General features: G+C 58.2%; 1 protein-coding gene across 1 annotated transcript; it reads left to right on the top strand.

The window, feature by feature from the left end:
* Positions 1 to 1,750: 1,750 nt before the first annotated feature.
* On the top strand, positions 1,751 to 10,248 carry SYT15 (synaptotagmin 15; the record flags this gene model as incomplete). The annotated part of the gene is made up of 8 exons (XM_042960575.1): positions 1,751 to 1,805; positions 2,343 to 2,538; positions 3,036 to 3,178; positions 4,379 to 4,665; positions 6,190 to 6,360; positions 6,984 to 7,104; positions 8,051 to 8,230; positions 8,636 to 10,248. Coding segments are annotated over 8 exons (1,296 nt in total), but the record flags the coding sequence as incomplete, so codon positions are not given.
* Positions 10,249 to 11,246: the final 998 nt, after the last annotated feature.

Genomic DNA, 11,246 nt, shown 5'->3' with positions numbered 1-11,246 from the left:
GGGGACCCAGGCTCACCTCGCCATCCCGCCTCGCCTGGGGTCAAGCAGTGCTTGGGCAGGATGGAACTGCACACTGACAGCCTGGTGGGCTGTCCGTCTTGTCTAGTCAGCCTCCTCCCTACCGGGATGGGCACAGATGCCAGGCTGGAGCAGGGCCCAGAGTGGGTCTTTGGTCAAAACCTTCAAGGCTATAAAACAAGACCGACCCTCCCCCCACCCCACCTCACCAACACACACATATTCATTTCAGTCCCCATCTCCAGACGCCCCCTCAAGGTCTCAGATGCTCCCACCAGAGCACCCCGCAGGGACACTGCATGGGACGCCAAGAGGGTGCGCGTCCTCCAATGGGATGCACGCCGGGTGGAAGCTGGCAGAGGACCGGAGCCTCTGGTCAAGGCTCTGGCTGCCTTCACTAGTCCCGACTGGCACTGCCCCCGCGGTCTGATAATAAGCATTTCAGTAATAGGGGCTGCGGGTGTCCAGGGGATCCAGGCGACGCCACCCTGAGTCAGATAATCACCATAGCGGTGGCTGGCGCGCACTGTGCACCACCCACTCCCCCCCCCACCCCCCCCGCCCCGCGCGCCGTGGGGCCAAGTCACCTCCATTCTAAGCCGTGTCCATTACATACTTTAACCCCAGAGAGATTACTATTACTAACCCAATTGAGGACAGGGAGCCCAGAAGGAAATTTTCCCCAGTGTCACAACTGGCTAGTGGGGAGCCAGGGTAGGAACCCAGGTGGTCCCGCTGCAGAACCCGGGCTGTCCAACGCCTCATTACTTTGTGTGCTGCCACGGCGGACCTGTGAATTTCAGCCCCGCACCCCTCGCCCCCCGCGGTCAGGCAGGCGGTGCCGGGGCCCGGGACCGCGCGCGGAGAGTCCAACCTGGAAGCCCGGCAGGCCTCGGGAGCAGGAGTGGGCGCAGGCCCGGGGTGGGGGGGAAAGAGATATGGGGGGAGCCGGGAGGGGGGGGCGGGGGGCGCAGCCACAGCCTGCAGAGGATCGCGGAAGATGGAGTGGCACTCCTAGACCCGCGTGTCGCGTGTCCAGGCGGCCGGGCGTGAAGGGCCAGGTGCCGAGCCCTCCCTCAGACTCGGCGGCCAAGGCGTTGGCGCTGCCCTCCCAGAGCGGGGCGCCCTCGCACCCCACCCCGCCCCAGCCGCGCAGCCCAGAGTCCTGCACTTTCCTGGAGCTCACCGGCGGCTCCCCCTTCGTCGGCGACCCGGGCCTGGCCGGGGCGGAGCTGCGGCCTCCGGGGGCGGGCTCCCTTCCCCGCCGACTGCCGCCAGCACCCGACGAGGGACCGCCCCCGCGCCCGCCGACGGCCCCGCCGCGCTTTAAAAGGCTGCCCCGCGGCGAGTGGAGGCGCGGAGACCAGTGCGCCCCAGCCCCGGCAGCCCGCCGAGCAGTGTCATGGCGGGTAAGTGCCCCCTTCCCCACCCGCGCCCCCAGCTCGGCGTCGGGGGCCCTCGGCCCCCAATTCCCCCCGCCCCCCCTGCCCCGGTGGGGCGCCGCCCGCACCTGCCTGTGGCTCCTAGCGCGGGAAGAGGTGGAGAGGGGGGCCTGCCCCTCGAGGACCTTTGGGGGTCAGGAAGGTGGGGGGGAGTGTCTCCTCACCACTCCCCTCGTCCAGACCCCAGAGCCCCGGAAGCCCCGTGTCCGCACGTGACCCGAAGGAGGCCCCTTCTTTGTCAGAGGAAGGCAGCAGGCGCCTGGGAGCGAGCGTCCCAGAGAGGGCGCTGAAACGGGAGTGGATCCTGCCAGGTCCCCGCAATTGTAGGGGTGCAGGCAGCAAAGGGTACTTGTGTCTCCGTTTCTCACGTCCACTGCCCTTTTCTTCATCCACACTCCCATTGTCTCCAGCGGACTCCCCTAAGAGGGTTCATCTTGATAGAGGGTTGAACAAGGGATTGGGTTGTAGAGACAGTTACAGAATTCAAACGTGAGTTCGGCCTCTCAGCGGGTTCCAGGACCCCAAAGGATAGGGCTGGGAATGCAAACCAGGACATCACCCCTTCCTGGGCTTTCCTTACGTACATGATGCCCACACTCGGGTTTGCTCTCAAGCCTGAATAGGAGTCCAGGGAAGATAAAGGTTCTGGTAAGAGCGGATTTAATTTCTACTCAGAAGCACAAGAAAATGGTTCATTTCAGCCAGAATCTCAAGTCCAGGGCCAGCTGCTTTCCAAGGGAACAGGAAGCCTGCTTCTATGTCGCTCCTGGGGTCCAACTCAGGGCATGTGGTTGCTGCCCAAATCCTGCCCCCAGCAGGTCCGTGGTGTGAAGGGGAGTGGCTTTCTCCAGGCATCACAGTCCTAGTGGTCTTTGCCCCCAGAGCAGGTGGCCCTGGTAATCGGGGGCCTCGCTGGGGGGCTGCTGCTGCTACTGCTATTGATCTGGGTGAGCTGCTGTCTCTGGAAGAGGCTTTGTGCCATATTCACCTATGAGGAGCTGTCAGGGACCACAGCTGCGTCCAGCACACAAGAGGACAAGCCCTGCCCGCCATATGCCACCAGGACCCAGACAAGCAGGTAAGGCAGGGTGTGGGGCCAAGCAAGCCCCTGACCTTGCTTAGGGCCCTCCCTGTGGCATTGCCCTTGGAGTAGGGTGGGAAAGGAAAGGTCTGTTTAGGGGGTGCCTCCTGTATGCGGTCATCATGCTGGGAGCGATCATGAAGAAACCCCAGAATTGTCACCACAACCTATGAGGCAAGCATTATGAAGCTCGTTTTCCAGAATGAGCTTATTTCCTATAGGTTCAGAGGACGTAAGTAACGGGTCCAGGGAACACCACTAGTAAGTGGCTGAGGCAGTGCTGGCCCCACTGGCTGCAGACAGGCAGAGGTATTGGCTGCGGGTGAGGGTGGGGGGCAGGTGGGGGCAGGTATGGGCCCAGAAAATGGTGCTCTTGCCTCCTCCTGGCTCCTGCTGGCTTTTCCTCCCCCAGCCTCTGGCACTCAACCCCTATGGGCTGTGGGAGCCACACCTTCCACCTGCCACCAACATGTCATCTTCCCGCCTCGGGACAGGCCACCAGGTGTGCCATTTGTGGTGCCCCCTTCCTTCCAAGACCGAGACTGGGTACCCCTGAACAGTGGAGAGTGGGCTCAGGTCCCACGGGACCCCTGCCCAGCCCCGGAGCTCCTGCCCCACACCTCCAGCAGCAACCTTGGTGAGTGCTCCCGCCAGAGCCTGCCTGGGGTCGGGGTCTGCTCTGGCCGGGGTGGAACCATTTGGTTTCATGGGCCTGACCCTGGAAAACAGCCTGGACCAGCAGCCCTCCAGTGATGCCCCCAATTACCAGGTCCACTTGTTCTGGGGGCAGAGACCACCAGGATTGTGGTGCCTGGGGAAAGCCCACACCACTGGCCTCCTGGGGGCAGAATTTGGGCAGCAGCCCCACCCCCTGGGTTGGACCCCAGGAGTGAAACAGAAGCAGGGGTGCTGCTGGCTGGGCTCTGCTGAGTCTCAGCAATAAAGCCATTTCCCTTGGGATCCTAGTGCTCTGGGCAGAATCTTCTGGTTTCCCTTGGGAAGAGTGGCCCAGTGACCATTCTTTCCAGGTACTTGGGTTTACCAAATGCCTGCTGCACCCTAGCCTCTACCAGATATGGCCTCATGTGCCATTGTGGAGTAAGACATCACCCTGCCTCTTTGGGGGGAGAAATCCTCACCCCATTTTGCACATTCATAAACAGAGTTTCGGAAGGCTAACAGTGCCTTGCCCAAGGTCACAGAGGCTGTAGGCAACAGAGGGATTGGAACCCTGGTATGCGGGTGCAGAACATTTGATGGGTTCTTTCCTAGACTGATTGATTGGCTGATCCAGAGTTCAGAAGGGTGGGAGCTGGGTGCTCAGCTTTCTGCCCAAACCTTTGCTCTGAAGACCTTCCAAGATACCTTCCCAGGAACCACCCAGTTATCAGCGAGGCCCTTTTAATTTCAACAGGAATAGAAGAGGCAAAGTTTTATCATTGAGACATCGTCTGGGCACCATGGACAGGGGCCAGGTCAGGTCCTGGGCACTATGAACCCCCTGCCCAACAAGCAGGCCCCGAACTAAGGGGCAGGGATTAAATGAACACTGTTCACTCTGCTGGGAGCCGCAGAGGGAAGCAGGCCTGGATATGCCCTGCCTTAGTGCTGGCAGGCTGCCTGAGGAGCTGTACTAGAGAGAGAGGTTGTGTTCAGTCTAGAGAAGGGCAGGTGGTGGATGTGGTCTGGAGAGGCCAGTGAACTGCCCACTGGAGGCTCAGCCAAGAAGAGACGAGCAGGGGGCAGGGGTGGTGAAGCCCAGAGCTCGCTGTCCCCCATGGCCCTGCCTTCCTCTGGCCTGGCAGACCACCCCGCCCCTGTGTCGTTGGAAATACAGGCATAGTGGGGACCATCAACCCAGAGCTATACAAGTTCTTAGACGACACGAGTGAGACGGACTTCCCTGAGGGTTGCCTGGGGCGGCTGTGGTTCTCCTTGGAATACCAGCAGGAAGCCGAGCGGCTGTTGGTGGGCTTGATCAAGGCGCGGAGGCTGCAAGGCCCCTCAGAGACCTGCAGCCCTCTGGTGAAGCTTCATCTGCTGCCCGACGAGCGGTGCTTCCTCCAGTCCAAGACCAAACGCAAGACCTCCAACCCGCAGTTTGATGAGCACTTCATCTTCCAGGTAAGGCCTCTGGTGCAGACAGGGTCTGGCCTCCTGGGAAGAAGCAGACGTCGTGCAGGTGAGCTCCAGCCTTCTGTGCTAGCCAGGACCCTGCAGCCCCCCAAGACCCCTGATGCCACCAGCTCTGCTTTCCCCTGCCTGCCCTGTCCTGACCGCTGATGATGGGGGTAGGGCAGAGACTAGGGAGGTGAGGGGGTAGAGGGCTGGGCTCCTTCTGGCCAGGCTGCCTGGATGAGAGAAGGAGAAAACACATTCTTGGAGCACCTACTGAATGCCTCGCTCTGGCCCATGGGGCTCTGGAGAAGTGCTCCAAGGCTTTGGAGCACTGTGAGGTTTCTGGCAAGGTTATCTAAAGAAGGCAGAGGGCAAGCCCCCCATGCCCCTTGGGGTGGGGGCAGGAACTTGCCTATCCCATCAGAGACCGGTGCAGGACCCTAGAGCCATCCTGCAGCAGGTGGTGCATTTGCTGGCCTGTGGGCGGGCTGGCTCAGGGTCTGGAGGTGCAGAGGCTGTCTGGGCACTGAGCCAAGCTCACAGGTACCTGGGAGCCTGAGCAGGTGACTGGGGGCCCCTTATGGGAAACCAGCCATCAAGAGCTGCCTTGAAGCCTTGGGCAAACATTTTCAAGAGCAGACAGCAGGCTGGCTGGCAAAGTAAGGACAGTCCAGGCAGCATCCAGAAGAGGGTGATTGCTGAGCCAGAGCCCTGATTCTTGCCTTCTTCTGGGCCGAGAGCTGTAGCTGAAAGGAGGGGTGGCATGGGGCCCATCTCCCAGCCTCCTGCTGGGGGCCAAGGCTGTGGGAACTCACAGGTGACCTCGCCCTTCTCGGGGCATGAAGCCTTGTGACATGAAGGCATGTAGCCTTGCTGACCGGCCTGGCCACATGTCACGCTCACAAACTGATTTTTGTTTAACCATCACTCTCCTGCCCCATCCCAACTTCATTCTGCCTCTTTGTGTTTTAATGGGGGAGGGGAAGGAAAAGAGGAAGAGAAGCAAATCAGTATTAATTGACCATCTGCCAAACATCAGACCCCATGATTGCGTGGGGAACTCAAAGAGTAAGAAACACTATCCCCATTACAGATGAGGACACAGCCTCAGGGAGAGGGGTGCCCAACTCAGATGGCAGAGACAGGCAGGTTCCCTGGGCTCCGGTGTGAGACCGTCTATACATTTATGTGCAGGCAAATCACTTGGAGGTCCTGTTAAATGGTAGATTCCCTTCATGGGCCTGAGGTGGGGCCCAGGTCCTATATTTCTAGCAAAGTCCAGGTGAGTGGTGAACGCTGCTGGTCCTCGAAACACACCCTGCAAGGCAAGGCTGTGGCACACACTCCCGCTTCCCAGGGGTACTGGGCTCGCTGCTGGAAAGGGCCCCCTGAGGATGCCTGGGCTTGGGGTGTGCAGGTCCCTGGTTGAGTCACCTGTCACCAAAAGCTCCTGGGTCCAGAACAGCACGCCATCCTATCCCATCCCCTGTCTCCACACCTGACCCCAGCGCAGACCCTCATCTCCCCCAGGTGTCCAGCAAGAGCATCACTCAAAGGGTACTCAGGTTCTCCGTGTACCACGTGGACAGACAGAGGAAGCACCAGCTCCTGGGCCAGGTGTTCTTCCCCCTGAAAAACGAGACCCTGGCAGGTGACTGCCGGCGTCTCATCTGGAGAGACCTGGAGGCTGAGAGCCTGGAGGTAAAGGTCAAGGTCACCAGGCATATACCACTGTGTGTCAGACTACCGTGGGCAGGTGTGACCCAGCACCTGTCGGCCAGCGACAGCCCTCAGCCTACTGCCCACTGCGCCTACTGGTGTGGCTCAGGGTTCTGGGCCTGGGCCGCAAGTGCATGGGACAAGGGGGCAGAGTGGAGCCGCTCCTGGGCAGGGAAGGGCCGCCTGAGGTTCTCTCGCCCTGGAGATCAGAGACTTGTAAAAAGTCCACACTTAAATTCCCACCCAAATCAGTCAGCTGTGAAAGGTGACACCCCAAATGGTCCAACCGAGGAAAATATTTACCCTCTATCTTCCTGACCCCCGAGAGGATGGTGGCAGCTTGGAATAGGCTTTGGAATCCCCTAGACCTGGATCTGTGTCCTAAGCTCTGCCCCTCATGGTAGTTATCTTCAGCAAGTCCCTTCAGCTGGCCAGACCTCAGTTTCCCCATCCAAGCCCAAATGAGGGTGGGGTTAAAGGAGAAAAGTGCCACACAGTACCAGTGCCTGACTGCCAGGACCAAGGAGGAAGGCACAGCCGGGAAGGCACCGTGGCTCCTCCGGCACCTGCTAACTGACCCGGGTGCCTTCCTCTCGGCCTCCCAGCCTCCCTCTGAGTTTGGAGACCTGCAGTTCTGCCTCGGCTACAACGACTGCCTGCGCCGCCTGACCGTGGTCGTGCTGCGAGCCAAGGGCCTCCAGCTCCAGGAGGACACGAGTTTTGTCAGTAAGTTCTCCTCCCCCGGGCAGGTTCTGTCCTGTGAACTTGGGGCCGGGAGCTGGAGTCTGCCCCTTGCCCCTGGCCATGCAATTCCTGCCTGTGTCTGAGCCACCACGGGAGTGCTCACCACCCTCTGTGGACAACTGTGATGTGGGAAACCACTTCCTTAGATTGAACCCACCTTAGATTGATCCTGCCTCTACCTCTGCCCTTCTGTGAAGGACTCCAGTTCCTCCAGGGCCAGACCCCGTGCCCCCTTGCCCCCAGGGAGGGTTCCCCTGCACACAAGGCATGGCGCCCGGCTGGAAGAAGAGGCATCCCGGGCCGACAGGCAGCATGGGGTGCTGCTTCCTCTAGCCCCCCAGAACCCAGCAGCTGGAGGAGCGAAGGCTCTGCTCTGGCTCAGCATAATGTCCTGCCCTTATGTATGTATACCCCCGCCCCCCCCCCCCCCCCCCCGGCAAGGTGGTGGCTGTCTGCCATTTGTGTGTCTCCGCATCTGGGTCACTGTAAGCAAGTTGTCATTCAACCTTCCACTGTGGATCCAAAACCCATATGAGCCCCACTCCAAAAATTCAGCCCTCTGAAGCAGAAGGTGTTTAAGGGGCCCCAGGGAGCCTGAGCAGTCAGCAGGCAGGGAGGGCCCCCCTCCACCAAAGGGAGGGATGGGCGTGTGGTGCCAGGCCCGGGTAAACAAGGGCCAGCCGAGCCGTGGGCGAGTTCAGGAGGCACAGAGGAAGGAAGAGGAAGGGAGCCCAGCGTTTCCTCGGGGCGTGAGGCCATACACTAATCAACCCTGTTTCCTCTTGTAACGCCCTCCGGCTATAGTGGCTGTGAGCAACGGGGGGTCCTGGCGCCCAGGGTGGGCCGCACCCTCCCAGCCAGACCTCCCACAGGCCAGAGGCTGGACCCCACCCACTCCTCCCAGCCCACGGTCTGCACTGCCCCGCAGGTGTGTGTGTCAAAGTGTCTCTGATGAACCACAACAAGTTTGTCAAGTGCAAGAAGACTTCGGCTGTCCTGGGCTCCGCCAACCCCGTGTACAGCGAGACTTTCAGCTTCAAGGCCGACCCCGCTGAGCTGGACACTGCCAGCCTCAGCCTGACCGTGCTGCAGGGCGCCGAAGGAGAGAGTAAGGCTGCCCCCCCACCCCGGCAGGGCTGTTGGGGACACGGGCAAAGGAGGAGCGTTCAGGCAGCGTGGAGGTGATGGAAGAGGGCTTCTTTCCGGAGGGACCCCTTTCTCCCTCAGCTCTTTGGCGTGAGGCTGGCTTAAGATGTCTCATGAGGAGGGTGAGAGGCAGAGTAGGTGACCCCATAGGGCTGGCTCTCCACCTGGGCTCCCTTTTCCATCTCCGACTCCAGAGCAAAGGCAGGGTCCTTTGGGGGCTGTCAGCTCATGCTTAGAGAGGGAGGGGGCTTGCTCCACCCTTCGAAAAGAGGAGTAAGTGAGAGAGAGAGAGAAGGCACGGGGGATGTTGCTGAAGTGATGTGGTTTCTGTGGTCCAGAGAGTGACAACGTTTTCCCTCCCCCGCAGAGAGCCACGCGCTGGGCCGGGTGGTGGTGGGCCCCTACATGTATGCCCGGGGCAAGCAGCTAGAGCACTGGAACGAGATGTTCAGCAAGCCCAAGGAGCTGGTGAAGCGCTGGCATGCCCTCTGTCGCACCACTGAGCCCTGACCCGGCTCGCGCCCTCGGGTCTGCGGGGGGAGCCTGCTCTCCTCTCCCCTGTGGCAGCCACAGGCCTGGATGCTCCAGCCAGCATCTTGCTGGGCTGCCAGGCCGGCCGGAGCCAGGGGACTGTGAGTGCCGCCACGCAGGAGAGAAGGGACGAGGGAGCCCCGGCCAGCTAGGCAGCGTGGCTGGCTGCCACCCGCCAGCCTCAGGTACCCTCCCGACTCACTCCATCCTCCTCTCCCCGTGGGGCTACCTGGGCTCCGAATCCCAGGCACCACAGTCCCGATTTGGACCGGAATCTCAGGCATTCAGAAGAAATACTCTATTCAGGGATAGCAGAGCTCTGTGTGCTCACTGGAAACTTAGGCTCCACCATCCTAGAAAGCTGATGGCATGTTGATGCTAAACCTATATGGGCTCTGGTTTCCCTGCCTTCCGCTTAGCAGAGAACACAGACTGCGCTGGGGGAATAATGGGGTGCCGGGGGCGCCCAAAGCACTGATTTCAGTTGGTCCACAATAAATAGCACAGTCTGAGAGTTGGGTTGGGCAGTTCGGTGTGGAACAGCCCCAGGATTCCTGGGCAGCACGGCGTGCCCACAGCTCAGGAGAGAAAGCTCTCAGGGATCAAGACTCGCTGGCTTTAGGACCTGGGAAATAACACTGGGAACAACCCACCCAGGTACCAAGTGGTGGACGTGTTCTCGGCGCCCTGTCCCTGTGCCAGGGAGGAGGACTTCACCTGTGTTAGGTCCCTCCCAGGGCTGGGTCAGACCCTGGCCCACATCATGCCACATCTTGCCCAGAATCCAAGCCTCACGCCCCTGGTCTTACAGGTGTTCTAGTGGCTTCTGTGGTCTCCCTGGTTGACAGCATTCAGCTCCTTGGGGCTCTCACTTTAGGCAGGAAATGGTGAAAGCATGCGGTCAAAAGCGTAGCCCGCAGGGCTGAGAGCTTTTCCCATAAACCTAAGTGATTTCATTATGGGGACTGTGTTGTGGCAGGTGTCCATGTGAAGTTCATTAAAATGGAAGTCCCCACAAACCACAGTCATCCGATCCCCGTGAAGTTGTACTCAAGGTAATGAGCAGCCATCGCGTCTGTCTCTGTTAACAGGCAACCTGCATTTTCACCCAAATGCTGTTGAACTTGCGGGGTCAACACACCGTATTGTGAAAATGGAACAAACTTTAAACTCGTGTTGTCTCTTTTCTTATGCAGTGAAGCAACTTCGCCAAAAGAAAGTAGCCATCATTATTCTCCGTTTGTGCCTCTTTAACTTCGCTTCCGATCTGATCTCTGTCAATGCACAAAGACTCACTTTACCTGGCAGTGGTCCAAACAGAATATCTTGTTTACTTTTTCTATTTATTGTACACACACATTCCAACAAAGCCCACACTCCAGTAGTTTCTTTGTTTTTAGTTTTTTTTTTACATTTTATTTTATTTTTGAGACAGTACAAGCGGGGGAGGCTCAGAGAGAGGGGGACAAAGGATCTGAAGTGGGCTCTACACTGACTGCAGGACTGCAGCAAGCCTGATGTGGGGCTGGAACTCAGGAACTGCGAGATCATGGCCTGAGCCGAAGTTAGATGCTCAACCAACTGAGCCACCCAGGCGCCCCTCCAGTAATTTCTAATAACATCATAGCACACACGTGATAGGGGTTCTCTATATGTTTGGATAGCAGGCTACTAAACTGGGACTATTTCCATTTCACCTGGGGTCCTGAGACAAGAGGTGCCAGCCACCCTACCTTTCAAGGTGACGTTCACGCCTATCAGTGGCCTTTCTGGGCCACTTGGAAAAGTTGTTAAGTATCCCCTTTGCAGGACAGAGTGAACTGGTGCAACTGACTCACAACTGAACATTCTCAATGGCAAGAGATTGACAGGTTCTCTGGTCTGATGGGGAAGAAGAAGGGATTGCTGTATTGGGCTGGAATGTCTACAGACATGGTCAGGGCAAAAAACACACAAGTGCTTCCATTGGACGAGCGAGAGGTGACCTGAGTTGTCTCAATCCTGTCCTCCAGGTGATCCCTGCAGAATGAAGAAGGCCTTTGCATTTCCACAAAGCATTGTAGAATCAGCTTGTCAGTTTCCACACCAAAGAAATGCTAGAGTTTGACTGATTTCCATGGAGTATACAGACCAGTTGGGGGCCATTTTTTATCCCTACAATACTGAATCTTCAATCCATTAACATGGTATATCCCTCCATTTCTTTTGGTCTTTTGCAAGTTTTCTTAAAACCATTTTGTGGTTTTCAGAAAAGTATTTTTGTGCATCTTTCACTAGATTCTTAGATGTTTTATATTTATGTTTGCTGGTATGTAGAGATTCTATTAACTTTAGTATGTGGACTGTTTCTATTGAGTGGTCTTACTAAAATAACTTAAATTGTAATACTTGGTAGATTCTTTGTATTTTCTTTGCATATAGCTATGACCTCTGCAAACGACAGTTGT

Source organism: Panthera tigris, chromosome D2, assembly GCF_018350195.1.
Source record: "Panthera tigris isolate Pti1 chromosome D2, P.tigris_Pti1_mat1.1, whole genome shotgun sequence".
Taxonomy (NCBI): Eukaryota; Metazoa; Chordata; class Mammalia; order Carnivora; family Felidae; genus Panthera; species Panthera tigris.
Note: the sequence above shows the minus strand (reverse complement) of the source record. Positions and strands in the feature narration are given on the sequence as shown.